This window comes from Ursus americanus, chromosome 3 (assembly GCF_024610735.1).
Source record: "Ursus americanus isolate L20-20 chromosome 3, mUrsAme1.1.p, whole genome shotgun sequence".
Lineage (NCBI taxonomy): Eukaryota > Metazoa > Chordata > Mammalia > Carnivora > Ursidae > Ursus > Ursus americanus.
The window spans coordinates 32354935-32379221 of NC_142129.1; the positions used below are offsets into that span (position 1 = coordinate 32354935).

Genomic DNA, 24287 nt, shown 5'->3' on the forward strand with positions numbered 1-24287 from the left:
TTTCCTAACAGTAAAAAAGTTAATAGAAATTTAGACTTTTTCATTAAACAGTGTTAATGTAAAATTCTCTAATATCTTACTTTATATGTTTTATATATTTACACATATGTATTTGTACTTCCATAAAACGTGCATTTTTCTCTGTCCAAAAACGGTTAAAAAAAAAAAAAAGGAAAGAAAGAAAGAAAAGAAAACCCTGTAAAATAAAGTAAAAAATTCATTTCTAAAAAGCAGCACAAAAGGTGTATTGGTCAAGTTTAATTACTATGACCACCTCTCAGCAACTCCACAGTCTGTAATTTTGTAGACAACTGTCTTTTAGGAAGAATCTTTGCTCAGTGTCAAACTAGAGAAGATAGTACCAAGTACCCTGTTATGCAAATAATGTTACATGTATGCACATGATATAGAACAATATCTATGGATATTGTGTCTCATGGAAAACCAGACATTAGTTTCTTTTACAGGCGAATTTTGCAAGTAACAATTAGCATAAAGACAGAAATCACCTAACTGCTGGTGAAACATTTTCTTAAATACCAGCTCTCTTCTCTTCCCAGGTAGCATCTGGCCTTACACATTCACACATGTTTCTTAATGTTAAATCAAATACTTTCTTAAATTAAAAATTAACTCTTCTTTATATTTGTAGTTTAGCTAATTTAGTATATTAGCAGTTGATGTTTGTAATATATTGGCACTTTTAGATATACAACACAAATGTTTATGGGAAAATATAAAATGTAACTATTAATGTTATATTATTAATATCACTGGGGCAAAAAAAATTCCAGAACGAAATAGGGGCATGTGTAATGGAAAGAATGTGTGAGAGAACTATGTGGGGAAATAAAACCAAGTTCAAGGTTTCTTGAACTTGAAAGCTGAACTTAGAAAAACTTCATTAAATAATTCAGATAGAGGGGAAAAATACAATAGAGTTTAAAAGTTAAGTACAGAATCACAGACCTAAATTAAAGAGCTAAAACTATAAAATTCTTAGACAAAAACCATGGAGTAAATCTTCATGACCTTGGGTTAGGCAATGGTTTCTATTAATATACCAAAAGCACAAGTAACAACAACAAAAAAATAAATTGGACTACATCCAAACTAAAATCTCTTGTTCTGCAAATGATACAATCAAGAAAGTGAAGCAACACACAGAATGGGAGAAAATATCTGCAAATCCTATATCTGATACAGGACTTGTATTCACAGTATATAAGCAACAATTACAACTCAACAATAAAAACACAAATAACCAATTTAGAAATAGACAAAGGATCTGAATCGACATTTTCCTGAAGAAGATATACAAATAAACAATAATATATGAAAAGATGCTCAACATCATTATCCATCAGGAAAATGTAAATAAAAACCACAATAAGATATCTCTTTATACCAAACAGGACGGCTATAATCAAAGAGACAGCCATAAGTTTTGGTGAAGACATGGAAAAACTACAACCCTCGTAGACAACTGATGGAAATGTAAAATGGTGCAGCCACTTTGGAAATAGTCTGGCAACAGTTCTTCAAAAGGTTAAATACAGAACTATATACACCCCAGCAATTCCGCTGCCACCAAAGAAAAATTAAAACAGAAAAATGAAAACAATGTCTACACAAAAAATAGTACACGACAGTTCATAGCAGCAAAAAGTAAAAAACAACATGAATGTCCGTCCGACTGATAAATGGATAAATGCAATGTGGCATATATGGACTATTATTTCAGAATAAAAAGGAATAAAGTACTGATCCATGCTCCAACATTGGTAAACACTGAAAACATTATGCTAAGTGAAAAAAATCTCAAAAGACCACATATTACAGGATTCCATTTATATGAAATGTCCAGAATAAGCAAATCCATGGAGTTAAAAGGTAAATTCACGGTTGCCTAGGGCTGAGGAGGGTTTTGGGGAAGGGGTGGTAAGGCAGACAGATGGGGAGTGACTGCTATTGGGTACAGGGTTTCTGGAAGACCAAAACATTTGAAATTAAGATTGCGGTGATTGCACAGTCCTGTGAATATACTAAAAAACATGGAATTTTATACTTTAAATGGGTTAATTGAATGGTATGTGAATTATACCAATAAAGTTGCTAAAAAAAAGTTACATACAGACTTCCAGTTAACTTACCATCTTTAATCTATTTGAAAACACTCTAATCTGAAGCAGAAATATTACTTAAAATGTTAATTCCAAAACTGTTCTGGTTTTATAGAAGTATTAGGTTGTCAAAATTTTAATTTGAAATTAATTACTTACAGACACTGTTAGAGAATCTTGTATATCTTTATGACTCACTAACTGAACATTACCATCTTCATAATAATGAACCTATTAGAAAAAGAAATTACAGAAACCACACATTACAGGAATCATCAAGATCTTCATGGCCTCACAATCACATCAGTGCAAATGACTACCAATTTTAGCTCTAAACCCAGACTTCTCTGCTGAGGTCCTGACCTTTCAAACTCCAGCGTAACTCTTTCTCCCCTCAGTCTAGTGAGCAGACTAATTTGCAGTTCCTGTAATTACTTAAGGCAAGCCCTCCACTGACCTGACTCAGGATATTTCTACCTAATAGATATTCTACTGATACCTAAACTCAGGATTTCCAAAACTGAGCTTACCATATTCCCCTCCCAAATATCATTCCTCTTTTGTGCATTTCCACCATTTAATTCCTCAAATTCAGACATGAATTTATTCAATAAATACTAGCTGCGTGAGTACATGCCTGCTACTACAGAAAGTTCTAGAGATGCACAGCTTTTAAAAAGAGTTCCTGGCCTTATTTTTCAGTACAACACAGTCAGAGGCATGTACAAAGTACATAGAGAGTCTCGAGACACTGAGAGTCCTGACTCTCTGAGATTTAAAAAAGGATTTCAAAAAGAGGCAACTGTACTTGGGTTTAGCAATGTAAGTATGACAACAATTAAACCAGGGAAGATAAGGAAACTGAGTGTAGAGAATAGCATACTGTAGAAAGGCTTGAAGGTACTTATGGCTGGAATGTGTATGAGACTGGGGAGGGAGAAGAGTGGATGGAGAAACAGGTAAAGACAAGTCAACTCTGGGCCTTGTGTGCCATTCAAGTATGTCTGGACTATCTAGAAAGTGAGAGTGGTCTTAAGAAAGAAAGTAACATATCCAGATATAAATTTTTAAAAATCACCTTTGTGATAATGGCAATGTGAAAAATAGATTGGGGGATGGCAAAGGGTCCAGAAATTCAACAAAATAACAATTATATGCTAGGCATCAAGGTAAGTAATGAAGACAGAACTGTGAATCAGACAATCCCAGCTCTCAACCAGCTTCGGCTCAGCAGAGACACCATTTTAGAAATTATCCAGGTGAAAGCTACTAAGGCCCAACTGAAGGAAAGAATAATGTCAACTGTAATGGTCATCATTCATCAAGCACTTCATGTCTGACTCTGTCATGTCTAAACATTTTGCCCATATCAACTAATCTTCAAACAATCATATGAGCTTTGTATTGCTGTTTTCTTTTTTAGATTCATGAGGAAACAAGCAAAAACAGCTAATATTAAATGACTTCCTGTTGTCATACAAATAATAACAGACAGAGCTGGGATTCAAACTCAGGCAGTCTGCTTTCAAAACCCACACTCTTAGCCCTATTCTCTAGCCCCTAATGGACAGTCATAACAAGACATAAAAGCAATAGGATAAAGACTAGAAATGTATAGTGGACTCAGATGATAGAGCAGCAGTATCCGATTTATCTTTATTCCTTTATGGCTTCTAGCACAATGCCTTTCACGATAGTTAAATGAAATGTACTGAACCAAGATAGTAAGTGAACCAAGACAGGAAAAGACTGGTCAGTCTTTTCCTTTAACTTGTTTAGTAATATTTATATTCAAATACTTAGTCTTATTTATCAAATGTTCTTCTACATGAACATCTGAGTTTATATTAAATGAGTCAAAGAATTCAATTACGGTGGGTTTCTTAGAAGAAAGCAAATGGGAGTAAGAAGATACTTAAAGGATAAATATCATATATACATACACTAATATACACACATAATAAATATATATTTATACATCTATATAATTATATATATATATTAATATTATACCTCACCCAATTCCACCCAATTCAGGAGACAGAACAGCACAACTCAAACTCAGAGGATACTTGGATGAACAAATTGTTTGAAGAGCAGACCAAATGGTAGCATCTAATTTTAGCTGTGTTTTTAAAATCTGTAAGCTATCCTTGCATATTTTTGATGACTAGGGAATGAACTGCAAGGTTATTTGAAAGATGAAATCAACACTACCAATAGCTCAAAACATAGATCTAGAAAAGAAATGGTTATTGTGTACTGAGAAAAAGTAAATCTATGAATTAGTTGTTTCCCTGTTCAGAATCATCTAGAAATCAGTAAACAAATTCTTTTTATTTCATACCTGAATTTTCAAGATGCCAACCACCTGAGTGGTTGAAGGAGTGATTGTAAACTTCCACTCTGACCTCCAACGACCATTCCTTAAAAATAAAAACAGCAGCTGTAAATAAGGTAGGGAAAATAATTTGAATAAATTTTAAGTTCCAGATTTAAATTTAATGCTACGGTATGAGAGTGTGGGGGATGGATGCTGGATATTCCTTTTTTTAATCACTGAAATATTTAAAAGAATCAAAGGGTTAAGTTCAGTTATGAGCTACATTTAATCTTCATCCTATTGGTAAGAAAAGACCTATACAATGGATGCAACTAAAGAATTCTAAAGCTAAGGCTTAAAATACAGTTCAAAACTAAATTATATAAGCTACTTTTGGAGAAAAATTTTAAGCTACTTCTTCACAACTGACATACTTATGCTTTAATTAAGAATAAACTGAATAAATAGGTGAAGGGGAATGGAAGATACAGGCTTGTAGTTATGGAATGAATAAGGCGATAAAAGGATAAAAACAGGGACTATAGTTAGATGTATTATAATGACGTTGTATTGTGACAGATGACAGTTATACTTGTGGTGAGCGCAGCATAACTACAAACTTGTCGGCTCATTATATTATACACCTGAAATGTAACATTGTGTGTCCATACTTTAATAAAAAAAAAAAAAAAGAATAAACTGAACAAATGTTCAGATTACCAGGGGTTTTCACAAACACAGTCAATGCAGCCTGACATTCACTGAATAATATAAAGTACCAAATAATTTAAAAAAGAATGGGTAGTAATACAATATTTTAAAGGTTTTGATATCTGGAAAGAGAAAAGCTTTATATAAAGAGTTTTAAGTGTCAGAATTTTTTATTTTCCAGTTTTAGGATTAAATTTCCACATAAAAGCACATCCTCCTCTCACTTCTCAAAATGACTTTTGGTATACAAATTGACACATATTAATGGCAGAAAACTGTGACATTACAAACAAGCAACCAATATGTTGTTACTCATTTTTGTCTCCCAGATAATGAATTTTATCCTTTTTTTCCCCCTTTTCATGGCAACTTTCGTTCTACCTCTATTTGCTCTTTGTATGCTAAACACATACTCTGAAATGCAAGTTTATATCTGTTAGGTTTTTTTGAACAGTAGCATATGTTTCTGAAATGTCACAGAGTTAACGGATCACTATACTGGCTTTGCTGTAAAATTACTTCTGGGTTCCTTATAATATTCTTGCAATCTACCCAACTATGAAAATCCACAGAATGAGAGTACTCTCATACCTAAAGTTATCACTTAACATGTGAAAAGTACTATCATTAGAACAATGTGTATGACCTACAAAATAACAGTGAATTTTATACGATGCCTTGATTTTCAGTGACATCCAAAATTATCCATCAGTCGCTCAGTTGGAAAAAGAACCTAGGTCTATTTATTTCTATTTCACAATTCCAAAAGAAGTTATTCCTTTTATTTAGGTATTAGTATTGAGCACTAGTAAGTTCTAAGCATATACATTTCTGATTTATTATGACAATATACATATATAAACTCTGCTTACAAAAAGAAAAAAGGAATTCCAAATCTAGTAATGGTACCAACTTAAGACTATTTCAAAAAATCCTTCCAAAGGACTTACTGCTATATAGTAATGGTAAATGATACTGAGTCATACCCTTTTATCAATGGAGTAAACAGTCGAGATATCCTAGCCTTTATTTATATTCTTCCCTTTTCTTCTATTAACACTGTAATTACAAATGTGTATTTATTCAACAAACACTTATTAAGCCTCCCATACTGCTAGACATTAGGGAAAGAGTACAGACCAAGAAGAGGATGTCCTACTGAAATCTATTAAATGTCCATGACTAATAACTTTAGATTTTTATTCTATCTGTATTTTAGGTGAACTGAAGTATATTTCTTTGTACCAAAATATTTAGATTTTTACTGAGATTATTGTGATATGTGATATCTAGCACTTTGAATGTCATTTAGAATTTATCTTTTCTAAAAAGTGGAAGTCACTTTTAACTTCCATAATGTAATGTTCACTGTGGTGGTTTAGGAGAAAAATTCAGGTATGTGAAATAAATTAGTGAGAACAGAGAACTCAAGAACAAACATCATCTTCCTTTTACATATGCTAAAGCTCAAATAAATTCTATTTTTGAAAACTGATTAGTAAATTAACTGTAACATCTCCAATATGTATTAGTGAAACTTAGTAACAAGAATTTTCCTTTAATAGTTTAATCTCAACAAGACTGATTTTATGATACGTATCTTGGCACAAATTGCATAAATTAATAGATTTATTTCTTTAGGATATTCGTAGGTTACTGCTCCAAGTTTTTACACCTAAAATGGAGAAACTACCCTTTTATTAAGTCCAAAAAAGTAACTTTATATACCAGGATCTTTAGGTAACTGCACAGCCTGTCATTAAGGCGTATGTTTACATATGGAATTGACTTTCCTTCAGTGATAATGGATCTGCATTTCTCCAAATGTTCTTGGTTAACCTTGTAACCTTGTATTTATTTCTAAGATGGTTAAATAGTGGAGCAATCTTGGGCCATGAACCAAATTAGTCCATAGGGGTTTGATACCTCTTACTTTACCCTCAAGAGCACAACCAACCAACCTGGCTAAACAAGTCAAATATTATGACTATACTTACTCTGATGATCTTAGCATGTATTAACAAAAAAAGAGGATAAAGGTGAAGATTTCATTCAATTCTGAATTTATAAAGTCTTGCAGAGCCTCGGAATTTTAAAAAGGTATCTCAGAAATAGTCTTGTCTAAAACTACAAAGGCTCAACAACTTGTCAAAGGTCCAAGATAATAGGGAAAGTCAGTGCTTTAGGGGACTGGACTTTTATAAGGAATAATCAACAAATTGATTACAAACTCCTAATTTAATTAAAATGAAATTATTATTGTAATCTGCCTCACTGTCTAAAACATGTCATTACTTCCTTACACTGGCCAACCAAGCACAAAGCAATCCACATGAAAACATCTACTTCAGAGCCCCCGAAGTTCACTAGAACAATCATTTTTCTTTCCCTTTATAATTACACCTCTGTCCTCCTCTCCCATATAAATCTCATTCAGGAACAATCCCTTCTCAGAAAGAGCATATGGGCCTGCCAACTGGTCTGCTCGTAGGCACAAATGTTCCCTTAGGATGCTGCTTGCAAGTCTCTAAACACTCGATGCAATCCCACGCTCTTATTCACTGAGTGTCAATAGATTTACCGCTACCTTTAAATAATTATGCTGATTATGGAGCAAATACCTTTCTTATATCAAAAGGCTAAAGTTTTATGTTTCGATTGCACTTATACACAAACGAGGTACAGGTCCAACCAATAAAACAAGGACTACAAAGGATATAAATGCCAAAATTCCCCAAAATACAAAATTTTAACTTACCAAAAGTTTTTTGCTTGGAACTGATGGCTTTCTATGCATGCAATAATGGTTTGCTGTCCATCTATTTTTTTACCATATACCTTAATGGCAAAGAAAATAAAGAGAAGAGTAAATTCAGGGCCACAGAATATTTAGCTTTAAACATCTGCATTAAAAAAATTGTATAGCACTTCGGGAGGAACATATAAAAGAATACAGAGTAGGTCATCACTCTAATATAGTAATTAGAAAAACAAGTACTCAACCATGTAAACTTATGATCACAAATTCTTAGTGAATCATAAAAAAGCACAAAATTTATAAAGCAAAACTCATTGTTATACCCTAAAAATATTCACAAACATCTTAGACATACCATACTTTTCATTCCAAAAACAGGTATTACAAGAAGTGTAGACAATTTATTTTAAACATGTAGATACCAATCTGGTTATTTCCACACAAACAAAAACTGGACCTACACTGTGATTATCATCTTTGTTTTCTTCACAATCTTAGAGGTGGTCATTTCTTCAGTCATTTTACAAAGTATTAGGACAGAGGTGAGAAAGTTAACTTACTTACAACCAAAAAAGGTCCTTAAGAGAATGCCTGTGATGGTGTAATGATGTTATTTCACCTCTTATTTACTGCTTTAAAAGCCATGGATAATTTGTACCTTTCAACCCTCCGGGAGCAAATAAGGACTCTCTAACACAACCTAACTACCTATTCTTGAGTTATTCTTCCAAAATAATCCTAATCAACAAGGTTATAATTCAAGGAATTTGTAAAGTATTTTAGGTTACGCTGTAATTTTTCTTCAAATAATTACTGAGAGCTACATACGTAAGGGGATCATATGAATTTCTGTCCTAACCAGAAAATTTCTGAGAGTGAAATGGGATGCTACTGGTAATATTAATAATTATGTTGGGACAGCAAGTATAAACCAGGATATATGGTAACCTTAGGTTCCAGATGTAGGCAGAGGCCAGGTCCAGAAGGCTGTGAAAGCCATGTTCAGAAGCCTAGATTCTATCCTAAGTGTAATGGAAAATCTTTGAATGATTTCCAGCATGGGATTTTCATGATCTGATCTGTATTTCAAAAGATATCTCTGGCTATGGAAAAGATCAAAGAAACACAAACAAACTGGGGGAGGGGAGGGAGCCTGAAAAGCCTACCTGGGTACAAACAATCTTATGAAAAAAAGAAAAAAAAGGGGCTCCTAATTTCTACCATATTTCATACTGAAAATATAAAAACAGGTTAAACCTATGAAAGAACCACATTAAAAAAAGAGACTTGATTATAAAACAGGCAAGGACATGATTCCACTTCCAAATAATTTAATTTGTTCGAAGATCTTGAAAGGAAGTTTGATCTAAACTTACTGAGATGAGTTATGAACATGAGATTAAAGAATCTTATAGCATAATGCTCTAATCAATGTATGACAATTTCTACTTGGATTTAATTCAAGGTACAACCATTTTTCCATTTTGGGCAATCATAATATACTATTTAGAGTTTCTTGAAAAAATATTCTTAGAAATATTTACTTCAGGAAAAAAAAAACAATGGCAAGTTATAAAATGTCAGTTCTGTAAGTTACATATTTCAGGAGATCAGAAAAACAATGTCATATTTACATAAGACAAAAGAAAAATATGCATATTGATAACTTACAGTGCAGACCCCATTTGGATAATGTTCTTTTACATAAGCTCGCAGAGCAGTTTCTACTGAAGTTCTCCATGATTCAACTGCATTTTCTGCTTCATACGGTCTTGGATCAGTTGCTTCCTTTCTTAAGTGATCAAATTTGAAACAGATTCTGTTTTTGGGATCCAAAAACTTTCCGTTTCCCAAGTCGCCATGTTCTGTTATCAATACCTTCAATGATGCGATGAATTTGGAAAAAAAAAAGTATTTAAAATAACATTTAAGTACTGATATATATTAATATACATTCACTTAAGTTTTTTCCTTAACACTGTAAAATAATCCTACTCCAAGCAACTGGTTTAACTGTATTGCACAACTGTAATAATACAAATGAGGTGACTCTTGTTCAGCTAAGATCAGTGGATCTGATTTTCTTCCAATGTAACTTCTCACTACCTGGTGAAAAGAATGCATCTTCTGATATATTGCTGGAGTTTTGGTTTGTTTGGGTTTTTTTTTTGTTTTTTTTTTTAGGTCTATAAACAATTTACTATTTCCATTATCAGTTTTCAGTTCTCGAAACTAAGGAACTGGTAATAACCTTCAACGAGAATGGTTACAAGAATAGCTTTAACCCACAGAGAATACTCTTCAGTGTCCTACATTGTTCTGGGCCCACAATCTCATCCACTGTGAAGTGTCTGCTTGTTTTTATAATCTATTCATTGACAGTTGTTTTCAACTGACCTTCAAATTTTTAAACATGTAATTTATACTTTTATGTACATTTAAGTTGCACATGCGTAAATGTGATATTCTGTGCTTTATACTAAAATTTCCCCTCTTGTTCTTCCCTTGCCAACTCTCCCAATCTTTGACTCCTTACCTATGTTAGAACTTCCCCATCCCTCTAATATAAATTGTGCACACATAGGATGTATCCTTCTAAATTTTTTTCAGCCATACAATCCCACATAGATAAATAAAAACACATCTATGTATACATATACACACATACAGGGTTTTTTTGGTCACTGTTTTACAAGAATGGAATGAAGATGCACACGTACACAAATTTTTCTGCATCTGGCTTTTTTTCAGTATCAACACCTTATAGAAATCCTTCAAAGTCAATCGTAAACCTTTCAGCATTCTTTTTAATGGCTGCATAATGTCCCACAATGTGGCTATAACATAATTTATTCTGCCATTCTGCTACTGATAGACCATCTCTTTTATTTCAAGGCTGTTCTCTTTTTGGGGAGAGGAATGGGGACATTAAAAATGTTAAAATAAGTACTTTTGTACACATATTTTAACATGTTAATGTTATTTCCATTAAATGCTTCCATTTCTCTTAAATATATTCCCAGTGTGGGGACAGTAGGTAAAGGGTCTGTATGTTTTTAATTTTTAATACATTTCCAAAAAGATGGCTGTGACAATCCACATTTTTATCAACAGTGTATAAGATGTATTCCCTTCACATTACCACCATCAATAGGTATATGATTCTTTTTTCAATCTGATGGGTATAAAATATCTAATTACTTTAATTAATTTCTCTGACTACTGACAGATCTAAATATCTTTTTGTGTGGGGGCCATTTGTTTTTCTGTAAGCAATATTCTTTGATATTTTTCATCTGTGGGGTTTTTTTTGTTCTTTTCTTATTAATTTATGAGTCCCTTGTTTAAGGTATCTGTTTCATTTTATGGTTGAAATAATTATTATGTAGCAAAATGTCCATCTTTTCTTCTATAGTTTCTGGGTTTCCAGACTTATTTAAGATAGTCTCCCTGCCCTAGTATTGTACATATAAGACTCTTTTCTCTTAAAATTTTAGTCACTTTACAAATTTTTAATCCACCTCAAATTTATCTCTTTATGTTGTATGAGATAGAGGTTCAAATTATCTTAACAGAAACCAGTTATGCCAATCTTTTATTACGTGTTTATCTAAAGTATAATCTTGTCACGCATAAAAATTTTCATATGTTTTGGGACTAAATTCTGGTTCTATATGCTGCTGTACTGATCTATTAGTCTACTTTATACAAAACCATCCTGATTTGACTTTACATTTGTTATAAAGCATCTTCTGCTACCTAGTAAAGAAATTCTCTTACCCATTCTAACTCTTCTTACATTTTTTTTCCAAGCATGTATTTTGTTTGCATAAACTTCATGAACATTTTGAACTATTAGGATTTTAATCAAATTGCAATAAATTTGTATTTTAATTTTTAAATAATTTAACTTTTTATTTTCAAAATAGAATATGGTGTTGTCTTTCCATTGTCACATTGTGTTTTGTGGTTTTTTTTTTTAATTGAGGTTTCCTTTTTTTTAAGTTTTTATTTATTTATTTGACAGAGAGAGAGACAGCCAGCAAGAGAGGGAACACAAACAGGGGGAGTGGGAGAGGAAGAAGCAGGCTCCTGGAGGAGGAGCCTGATGTGGGGCTGGATCCCAGAACGCCCGGATCACGCCCTGAGCTGAAGGCTGAAGGCAGACGCTTAATAACTGAGCCACCCAGGCGCCCCCTGAGTTTTGTGTTTTAAGAAGACAACCACCATTGTCTTCACAATCCTTTGCCTTTCTTGTTAAGGTTATTCTTAGGTTAATGCACAGTTTTACCAATTAAAAGGAATTCCTCCCCCTCCAATCATTTCTAATGTAAAGTAGTTATTTGGCGCAATAGAGGACAGCTAATGAGTTTTGTATACTTACCTTAAATTCAGCCATCTCACAAAACTGTTTTAAGTCTAGTAGTTTCTTTTGTTTGGGAGGTTGACTATATAAATCATGTAACCTAGGAGTTTACTTTTCTAAAGCTTTAAAAGTTCTCATTCTCTTGTCTTATTTGCTATACCTCCATTAGGTTAGATAATAAGCAGACAAACCTGGCAAATTTTCTATTTTAACTACAATTATTTTAGTGTTTGTAGTCTATGATATTTACCGTGATTTTTGCTAAACAGTCTACTATATTTAAGAGGTCTTCTTCTATCCCTAGATTACTCAGGGTTTTTGTAATAACGACTAGCGGCTGGATTTTTCAAATTTCTTTTCACTGTCTGCTGATGCGTCATAAAGTTTTTCTCTTTCATTTGTTGGTTAACAGGTAACACCAATATATTGCCTTCCATGGAACCACTCATGCATTCTTGTAATAAATTCTATTTAGTCTTCACTGTCACTCTTTTGATATATCCCAGGATTCAATTTGTTAATATCTATTTAAAGTTTTTAAATCTATGGTCATATGTGAGATTAGAGTTTGATTTTTTGTTTTATCTTTATTAGGTTTAAGTATTAATATTATGCTAAGTTCATAAGTGAGTTTGGGAGCTATCTTTTCTTTTAGGGACGTGTTTTAAGAAAATTGTGGTGAATGTGCCCAAAGGTACAAAGATTTACAATACAGCTTTGTTTACAGTTAAAGAAAGAAAGAAAAAAAAAAAAACCAAAATCTCCCAAGAGAAAGAAAATAAATATAGGAGATTCATAAAATGAAACACTATATAGCTTCACAAATATGTGTATATAAACACATGCATGTCTATATATATATAAGCTTGTTTCCTCTGCAGTTATAAGTCATCTTCTGTCTAGGCTGTCTTTTCCCCCTGTAAATACAAGACTACATATTACATAACAAATAATGCCAAATGTAAGCTTTGACATATCTAGCCACTAATAACTAATTGTTACAACTCTCTCATGTTCAACCTACCCGTTCCTTCTTTATATTGTTTTATGTAAGTTGTGCTTCACACAAGCACAATATGAATTAGTATAATCACTGTTTGATTATTAATAACTCTAAACCAAAAAAAACCCCAAAAACCCAAAAAAAACCAAACTAGTGACCTTTGGTGGCTTTCCTTAGCTTAGCAATTCTAACTTTCACTTTGGAAAGAAAAGATTTAATAATTACTAAATGCTAAGTTACTCACATGAAGAACTGTAGAATTCCAGAGCAACCAAAATATGATATAAATCTTACTAATATATATTCTAGATTTTGGATTAATATAGGATTGATTTTTTTTCCTATAAAAAACAAGAAAGTAGATTTAAAGCAATTATTTTTCTAAAATCTTAAAAGAATTACATTTGAATACTTCTAAAAGGGACTTTGTGCTAGTAGTATTATTGGTCTCAACAAAAACCCCAAATTTTCAATTACTTTGCCCGTAAGAGGCTATGATTTAAATGAATATTTTATCTTTAAACATACCATTTCACAGTTCTTGCAGAATATATTAACCATTATAAATGAAACAAAGAAAAGTTAGATCCCGTGTTCATATGAAACATACCTGATCTTCATAACCTTCAATTTTTACTGGAGTAAACTGGTCCAAGTTATACTGTGCAAATGCACTAAAAAAGAAAAAGGCCAGTTATTTAAAGTCACAAAACTCAACCCTCTTAAAATAGCATGAACAATTCACTTGTCAATAAATCTCCTGCACTATACATGGCAAGTTAAATAAAATTATAATTCTCTATTATTGATCTTACAGTAAATATAAATTCTATATAGATACGGCTATTTTTAAAACTGATGAATGATATGCAGCCTTCAATGTTTAGCAAAAGAGTTAAAACAGTAAATATAATTTGTCCTTTCACTCAATACCTTGAAAGTAAAGGTTAGCCATCTGTAAGATATATATCTAATTACTCGAGTATATATTTAGTACACAACATACCAGGAAACAGAGTAGGTCCTATGAGAGATGCAAAGAGTAATCAGATAGATCCTATGATCGAGGATTTACAGTTGGGTAGGAGAGAGAACAGATAAACATAACCATAACACAAAGCAGAAACTACTATAAGACAATGACCAATAAAGAAAGCATCAAGGAGAATATACATTTCAAAAAATTATATTTGTTGAGGCAAGGATAAGAAGATCTTCAGGGGTGATTTCTTTAGAAATCTGACACTAAGAAATGGCCTTGAAATAATGAGTAGGCTCTCCTGCAGAAACTGGAGGGATGGGAAGAAAAGAGTATTTCAATTAGAGGGAGCAGGATAAACAAAACACATGAGAAGATAGGTTAGGTCCCCATCACAGAAAGCATCAAGATCAATGCCTGACACATAGCATGTGTTCAATTATATTTACTGAATTAAAGTGAAAGGCCCTGATTGATAGAATATACTTTATTTGGGAGGCAAAGCAGAATCACTGAAGCTTTCTAAGAAGAACCTAACTACCTCTAAAGAAGATTAATTTGGCAGCAGTGTCTATGACAACTGGACACAAGAGCAACTAGAGCCAAAAAAAAAAAAAAAAGGCAGTTAGGTTGTTATTAGGCAAATGTCCATGTTAGAACTGCTGAATAGTCTGAACTAAGAAATGGTAACAAGATGGACTCAAGAATAAAGCCCTTCTCTACTATCATATGAGAAATACTACATAATTATGTGATACATTTATAGGAAAGATTCTCATAGTACAACAAATTATCTGAAAAATATGTAAGGACCATATTATATTTTACTGAATCTATAACCTGAGGATTTTTTTCTACACTTAACAGAAAGGACATTGAGTATTTTAAAATTTAGAAATACATCTGTCAACCTAATCTACTTGGAAGGTTTTCTAGATGGCAAAACATCCACTGAATTTTCAGGTTATTAGCTACTTGAGTCTCCTCTAGAAAGGAATGTTTGGTTAAACAAAGCCATCACTGATAAATTAACAGCAGATTAGTAAAGGTAAAAATAGCAGAACAGAATTAAATTACTACCTGTCAAACTCCTGACACTGCATGTTCAAAAAAGATGGGGGTAAACATAGAAATGCACGATGGGGGAGAGGGCAGTATCTATTCACTTCTGATTTTCTTAATTCATTAAAACTATAATTTTCCTAGGAATAGCCTCAACACAGCCAGGCAGTTACTAACCCTAAGTGAATTTATCTCAAAACTAACTGAGATTTTAAAAAAAGAAGTATTCTAGATCACTCAGAAAGTAGGATTCAGGGTGCCTGGGTGGCTCAGTCGGTTAAGCGTCTAGCCTTTGGCTCAGGTCATGATCTTAGGGCCCTGGGATGGAGCCCCACATCGGGCTCCCTGCTCAGTGGGGAGCCTGCTTCTCCCTCTCCCACTCTCCCTACTTGTGTTCCCTCTCTTGCTGTGTCTATGTCAAAAAAAAATAAATAAATAAAAATCCCTAAAAGACTTATTTACCTCTTCATCATAGTAAGTCTGGCATTCATATGTCAGTTGAATAAAAGCCTCTTTCTGGGTATTTAAAAGTTAGACTTGAGAATACTGACTCTTCAGTATGTCTACTTTTACCTTCTATGAAACACATTGAATTTGTGCCCTTAGGAATAATATTCCACTAAAACCACTCTTAAGAATAATAGCCACGTTCCCCTTGCAGAAAGACAGGAGGGGAAAAATAAGATTAAAAGAGTTAAAGCAACAGGGAAAAGGGGAAAGAAAGGAAGAAAGAAGTACGTATACGTACGAAAGAGAAGTACTTGTACAAAAGAAATTCAGTATCAAAGACCACAAACTGAAAAAGAAATCAACTACAGCTATGCACTTACTCTGGTGAAACTGTCACTGGACACATTCTAAATGTTTATTACAATGCTTTGCAAGCTTGCGTTACATAGTTTTTTGGATGGACTCAGTGACAGGTGATGAATCTTCTTTAGAGGGTGAAACCAACTTTGGAGACATTTTAAAAGTAACTCAGAACCAAGTCTAGTGAACAACGAGGATAATACTATTTTTCCTTGAAAATTATTTCATAAAGAGGACACTGTGAACCACAGTTACATAGTTCTAAAGTCAATCAATGATTTAAGGTATATTTCTCACTTCACAGATACTCTCAGATGCTTACAAAATGAATTCAAATGAACAATTCTGAGAAATTTGGAATGAAGCACTACTGAAGTCAACAAAAAGAACTAACATTTTCTCTTAAGTGTCCATCTAGTTAGCAATCACTTAATGACAGAGTAACTACATGCAGGACAATCTGAAATTTCTACTTAAGGTTTTGATGTTTTTTTCTTGGTATCATACAAGAAACATTTTATCATTAATTACTCATTTCTTCAGACTCATTTCCTTAGAATATCACAGTATCAAGCATTTCAACGTCTGTATCTCTTGAAATGTGGACCAAACTGTCCCCAAAATATTTCATAACGAAAGAGAAATGTAGCTCAAGTTCTAATTTCTTTTTAGAACAAATTCAACTTATTTAATTTAAATGTAAAAGCCATCATCAGATAAGTACTTCTTTGGACAAATAAAATTTCAATACTTTAATCATTTTTGGGTCAAATGTATGGCTATTTCATACCACTTAATGTAATTATGAATATTTCTTTGACCTTCACTAAACTTTATTCTGTTGAGGAAAAACTCTTGTTCTTTCAACAAGTTTCTAATTTTCTTAACTAGTAACAAAAAAAACCCACTAATTCTTGCACCTATATGAAACAACCCACACATTTATTTACCACAGAGAACTGAGAGGAAAAGTACTTTGAAAGTACTGTTAGAAGTTGTAAATGCTGTACATCTTCTTTACTTCCATAAGATTTTTGTCAACATGCCATATGCTATTATAAAGAAAATTAATTTTACTTGAATATACAAATAATTTAAATAAAGTTTAAAGAACTTAGGAATAAGTAGCCATTCACCCAGAAGCTAATCACTAAAGTCAAAGATATAAATTGATTTCTATAAAGCACTTTAATAAAATAATTAATAGGAATAGAAGCAACCCATATGTCCATTGACAGATGAATAAACAAAATGTGGTATATAAATACTCAGTATTAAAAAGGAAACAAATTCTGACATGTGCTACAACATGGATGAACCCTGAAGACATTATGCTTAGTAGAATAAACCAGCCACAAACAACAAATAATGTATGATTTCACTTCTGTGAGACACCTAGTGAAGTCAAATTCATAGAGACAGAAAACAGAAAGGCAGTCAGCAGAGGCACAGGGGAGGGGAGAATGAGAAATTATTGTTTAATGGGTATGGAGTTTTAGTTTGGGAAAATAAAAAAAGTTCTGGAGATGGATGGTGGTGATGGTTACACAATGTGAATGCACTTAATGCCAAAGACCTGTATGTTTAAAAATAATTAAAATGGTAAATTTCATATTTCGTACATTTTGTCACAATAAAAGTAATAAACAGGGCGAAACAGGTGAAGAGGGTTAAGAATACACTTATTGTGATGAGTACTGACTAATGTATAAAATTGCTGAATCAGTATATTGTACACCTGAAACTAATGTAACACTATATGTTAATTATACTGGAATTAAAAACAAATAAATAATAGTTGCTACTAAAAAATAAAAGGAATTTAAATCAGAAGCAAAACCAGATATGCCTAGAAGTCTGTTGAACCTCTACCTTCATTAGGGCTAACTGTAATGGACAGATCTGATAAAGCCTTGAAACATTACAAAAATAGAGTAAGATAAAATTTCCCCCATTGTTCAGGCTTTCACATATCGGGTAGAATATTAGAGTGAGACAAGGTGCCTGGATGGATACTAAACACTCTTAGCAAGGCACCTAAAATCTGTTTAAATTCATCATTTCCCAATGAGTAATAGAATTGGTTAGCCTAACATGTGAGTCCCCACCTTACTTTTGGAGATGGGAACAGAGAAGAGAATCAATTATTTCTCTGAAATCCTAAGGCAGTTGTGGCAAGTCATGATTGTGGTCACTGGTCCAAAGGTGATGTACTAGGATTTAGAACTGCCTAGTTATTTGAACTGCTCACAAATCCAGTAAATATTTACTGAATATGTGTCAGGTACTATATCAGGTATTTGTGAATGAATAAAACTCCTAATTCTTGAAAATCTATTAGGGTCAAACACTTAACAAAAAGTAAAACCTGCATAAAAAAGCAATCACAGGGGCGCCTGGGTGGCTCAGTTGTTAAGTGTCCACCTTTGGCACAGGTCATGATCCCAGGGTCCTGGGATCGAGCCCTGCATCGGGCTCCCTGCTCTGCTGGGAGCCTGCTTATCCCTCTCTCACTCCCCCTGCTGGTGTTCCCTCTCTGGCTATGTCTCTGCCCAATAAATAAATAAAATCTAAAAAAAAAAAAAAAAAAAAGGAATCACAATTTAAAAAATCAAAGTTTCCAGATAATTTTATCCAACCTTGCAAATGCCAAAATGTAGTATTGAGTATATAAGCCACTGCCAAATACTCAATGAATAGAGAATTTCATGTTGTAATTGTGTCCCTATGATCAAAAATTTCTCTTTTAGCTGAGCACACACATATAATACACAAATATATTTAAACCTCATCAAAAGTATTTCACTTCTAGTGAAGTACATGCATATGATATATATTTAAACTTGATGTGCAAATATCTATTTCAGGGATTAGTGCTTAAAAACCACCTTTAAAACATTTTTTCTTATCATGTCACTAGTTATGTTAATATAATTTGTAATACTTACTGAGCTGCTCCTTCCCTGAGAAGATTATCATTATTAAGCAGTAACCGAACATCTGCAAAACAAGAATTATGTTTTCTATATTATTATTTTTATATGTTTGAAATTTCTATGTAATGAATGCAGATTACTTTGGTCATGTATTAACACTCCCCACTCTTCCCCCCACCACCCAACAGGTAAGCAATATCAAACTTTTACTCTGATGACAAAAATAACAACAGAAATACACCATGGTATTATTTTCTAAAAGATACTGGTTAGGAACAGGAGAGGGAATTAAACAGAAATATAAATTTCCCCAGCTATCCGAAAGTTCACTTTACGCTACTTGGCTTTTACCTGTTTCTGCTAACTGAATGGAATCCAAGATTTTTCACTTTTACCAAATGGTAATTGGTTTCTCCATTTTATGCCATTTCGATTTATGAAAGATTTCATAGAACGCTCTATTTTCAGACAGCAGGGGAAGCCTGTACATGTTATTTTATACCTTACTAATTAATAGCCAATGTAGGCAGACTGTATTTCCAAGGAATCAAAGCGGAGATAAGCTCCATCAAAAAAATCGTCTGATGAGAGCTGCAGAAGATGTCTGCCTCCTAGTTTGACAACATTAGCATGAGTTTCAAATGAATTTGCTTCATACAAAAAGGGAATAAGCAAGATAACAGCTTGTGAACAGAGCGCAGATGTAGTCATTTCTGTCCTCAGACAGCTCATGTTCAAATAACAGATGAATACATTTAGTTCAATACGGATAACTGCTTTAGTTGATTTAGCAATCTCACTTTGGTTATTGATTCTTAATTCTGTTCTAATTTTAGACTCAACTATTATGTAGACATTTGCCTACTCATCATTAAAACATAACTTTAAAAATAATACTTTTATTGGAAAATCTAAGCACTCTGTAAAAGAATAAGGAAAAAAAATCAAATAATTTCACCAAACAAAATTCTACTCTAATCTTGGTATATTTTCTTTATTTTTCCTACACACCTGGCTATTTTATACAGTTGCTATCATAAAGTACATACTACAATATATCCTAATCTTTTCATTAAATGAAAAGAACACAAATAACCTAAGTATCTTCCATTAAGAACTAGTTAAATACAATACAGACTATATAGTTCTTGTAAACAGTGTAAAATTGAGCAGCCATTAAAAACAATGTAGATGTGAAAAAAAATGTAAATGTGTATTTATCAACATGAAATACATCCATAACATGATAAACAGGAAGGGGCAAACCCAGTATACATAGTATTATCATATTTATGCAATGTTATGTATCTTATATATCTCTCTAAACTGAGAGATGTTAGAAGTATTTCAAACACTGGAGAACTAGAGGGCAGAATTTTATGTGAGTTTTAGGTCCATTTTTGCACTTTGGAAATTTTAGAACGACTACGAATCATTTCTACACAAATTATAAAGCTACTCCAAAAGAAAAAATATTGACTATTCACATGCCTCTTCTCAAGAGCAGGCCCCAATTTAAAAAATAATCTCTTTCGCTAACTACTAAATACTACTACTTTGATTTCTAAATTAACTGATTTTAAGCAATGGAAGCTGCTGCCTAAAAAAATTTCTAAAAAATACATTTAAAATTTTAGTTATTCTTATCTCACAAAACTGGGGATTTCTATTTGATAAATATGATGCTTTCATATTCAATATTTAAAACATAATCATTAACAGTGGTACTGCTTGGTAGTGTAGCTTTTCCAGCTCTAAATGGGAAAAAAATTTAAAAGCAGGATCTATTTGATCCAGTTAGCTTTACTCTGGAAAGTTTTTATTATAAGAAAAGTACAGAAAAAGAAATAGAAAGACAAAATTTGAATAAAATCTACTCTTAAAGAAAGGATTAGGCTGTGGTTCCAAGCCAGGCTACACATCAGAATCATAAGGGGGTGAGTATAAGGCTTTTAAAAAACCAAAAACCAAAAAACAAGAAACAACAAAAAAACCTGTATTTCAGAGTTCCTGCCGAGATCTACCACATCAGTTTCTGAGAATGAAGACCAGAAATTTATGTTTCAACGATTCTAACACAGCCAGCCTAGGAAACAGTATTTCGGGAAGACTAAACTAACAAGATTTTATGACTTTGCAATTCTGAAATCTGTTGCTTTTCTTTGAATCATCACACTGGTCTTATCAACAAAAATAGCAATGAAAATAATCAAATCATGACATTTCCCCTTCAAATGCTTAATTCCTTTTTAACTCTAAAATGCTCCCTATTTAAAACTTACATAATATCCTATACCCCACTTCTATTCCATAGCTTATTCTCTACCCCAAGCCTACTGAATGGCTGTCCTAAATGTCCAAATTTATTGTACCTCAACAAAGGATTTACCAATATCAATTTCCAGTGAGACTTAGGAAAACAATTTCTAAGACTCATACATTCTTTAAGGGCCCTTCTGATTAACAAATTTGTAGGGCATTTAATTCAAGGTAAGAACATTCAGTGAAAAGCATCTAGAATTACAATTTATTCTTGGTTCTACGAATTACACAGAGTTTGGGGGTCACTGATTTTACTGCAGTTTCACCATTATTAATTCAAGTTACATGCCAACTTTTGAACCTAAGGAACATAGAGGCTGAAGTAAACCCCACAGGAAGCAGAAATATTTGTGAATTCTCTCCCAACTTAATTCTCTCCCAACTTCCCAATTCACTACTTTAGGTTTTACAGTTATCTTAAAAGGCAGAATACAGTATAGACTTCCCATTCTTTCTCTAAGTGTAGCTCAGTGGTTAAATTTTTAAATGCATAAAAATTATCATATGTAACTGTATGCATTAAATCATGAATTGTAGTTTGTGGAAGATTTAAGAAATTTTCCAGGGTAATTTTAACTTTACAAGATTTTTTTACTTTAAACCTGATCTTTTTTGAGGTGAGATTCCATTACATCTTATACTATGAATGAAAATGAGTGATTAAACTTCTTTAAAAACATGTTTAAATAGTTTACTCTGGAATAGAATGTTTTAAAAATAAAATTGAAGAGTCCTGTGAAAATTAGTTTTAATTTTAGACAGTGAAGGCCAAATACATGTAAGTAGAAATAACACATTTACAGTTCCTATGGTAATTTATTCTTAAAACTGCTTAAGAAAAGTTTTGTAAAAAGATCACTACAGGCCATTTTCTCGGTAACTGTTTCAACCACATCATTCTCACTATTAAAGAGGAGCTACTGTTAGTTTTTACAGCAACCAGGAGACTGTATAACAGTTTAAATTTCTGATCTATGGTAGACAGCTATAAAAATGTTTGCCACTGAGGTTTAAAGAAAGGCATACTGTGAACTAATTTGTAAGATATAAATTAGTTCTTACATGTTTTCACATCCTCTGAACATAGTGAAACAATGCTCCCCCCTGCTTTTTTTGGGTTGTTCTTATTATTCTAGGTTCTTCTTTAAAAGGAATACATAAGTGCATTTCACAATTCCAAAAAATAGCTAAAATTGAAATTGTCTTTTAAAAAAATTTAATATTACTCTTTTAAGGTGGTTAACTTACTCAAACATAATTATCATATATATCATAATTACATTCTAGCCATTATGAAATCCATATTGACAAAAATTTTCACTATAATTCAGAAAGTACAGATTTTTCGACATACTACCCCCCCCCGCCCTTAGCTTAGTTCTTTTGGTTGTACAATTTATTCTTTTAAAAAAAGGAGTGCTTGATACATCAAGCCTTAGTGCTATGAATTAAACACTCACCATTAAACACCTCATTAAATTCTCCAGGAGGGGCATGAATAATGAATTTTGCTGCTATACGCACCTAAAATAGAAATAAAGATATAAATGTTCCATGGCATAGGCCTCTGCTAAAATAACCAAAAATATATTCAAAGTTATACTACTTCAAAGTTCTACTGAAAATGGCTTAAAGATTTTTTTCAAAGATAGTGATACTTCCTCAAATATCTTAACTTTATTACTGTTTCAATCATTATAATCACAATGTATAGGCTGAATGCAGATAAAATACATATTTAACACATTTAAAGATTCAAAGCTACCTACATATACACATTTTCTCATAAGTAAATTCTTCTTTTAAAGTAAAATGGAAAAAAAGTATCAATCAAGAAAATTTGTATGTGCCAAGATGTATTGAGGTATAATAAAGAAAACAGATATACTAAATTTATGTTTCCTTAATCACTAATTAGTGAAAAATGTATAAAAGAAGGGTTTTAACATGAGACCTGACTGAATCTTAGGAAATCTTAGTTCAAAGATACATGAGAGAGAAAATATCAACAGGTATACTGACAGGCATATTTTAAGAGAATAAAGGTCACATCTGATAAAAAGATCAATCACTAATGAAAATAAGAGCTTAAATGGCATGCCCAATATTCTAGTTTAATGAAGAAGTCTTGAATATTTGTAACAGTTTTCCAATCAAATTCTGACTACGCCAGCAACTTCTAACTAAGTTGTGGCAGACTTTCCCAAAAGCGCAGTCCCCCAACAAACAGTATCGGCAGCAGCAGCAGCAGCAGCAATCTCGTCAGAAACTCAGTCAAGGGCCCCACCCTGACTGGATGAGACTCTCTGGAAACAGGCCCAGGAAACACTATTTAGACAAGATATTCAGGTGATTTATTAATACACATTCATGTATTTGCTGAATTCAATATTGCCGAGGGTGGCAAAAACAATTATTTTCATATTTCCCATTTATCAGCACGGTCACTGTTCTGATGTGGAAACTAAAAATAACGGAAACAAAAGGAAACAGTAATAATGTTTGTGTGTAGATGTGTATAGGTGCATGCATCCAAGTACACATGATTTTCAGAGGAGACAGATGAAAAAGAGGTTATCCATGGCTAGAAAGAAGATGTTCCTAGTTAAAGGCCACATATGTGACAAGGCGTTAAAAAGGTAGAAAATGTCAATTTAAAACAAAAAGAAAAGATTCTGTAGTCTGGAACACTGAACAGTTTGAAGTAAAATCTCTGTTATGGGATACCACTGTGAGATAACAGTGATGAAAATTATTTTTTTTAATGAGATTATTTAAATTAGTGCTTAATAAGCACTCTACATGAATCACGTCATTTATTCTTCACAACCACCTTATGAGGTAGTTCCTATTATGTATCTGCATTTTTTTTTTTGATGAGGTCACTGAAGCAG

At 32.6% G+C, this 24287-nt stretch overlaps 1 protein-coding gene across 1 annotated transcript in view; it reads right to left on the reverse strand.

Moving 5' to 3' along the window:
• Nucleotides 1–24287, reverse strand: part of CAPZA2 (capping actin protein of muscle Z-line subunit alpha 2) — a 57070-nt gene that overhangs the window by 3319 nt on the left and 29464 nt on the right. The window contains exons 2-8 of the mRNA XM_045792791.2: nucleotides 22854–22917; nucleotides 19084–19135; nucleotides 13895–13958; nucleotides 9587–9793; nucleotides 7916–7995; nucleotides 4471–4549; nucleotides 2283–2354 (exon numbers count right to left, since the gene is read on the reverse strand). Of these exons, the coding sequence (XP_045648747.1) occupies nucleotides 2283–2354; nucleotides 4471–4549; nucleotides 7916–7995; nucleotides 9587–9793; nucleotides 13895–13958; nucleotides 19084–19135; nucleotides 22854–22917 (618 nt within the window). The remainder of the gene's footprint in view (nucleotides 1–2282; nucleotides 2355–4470; nucleotides 4550–7915; nucleotides 7996–9586; nucleotides 9794–13894; nucleotides 13959–19083; nucleotides 19136–22853; nucleotides 22918–24287) is intronic.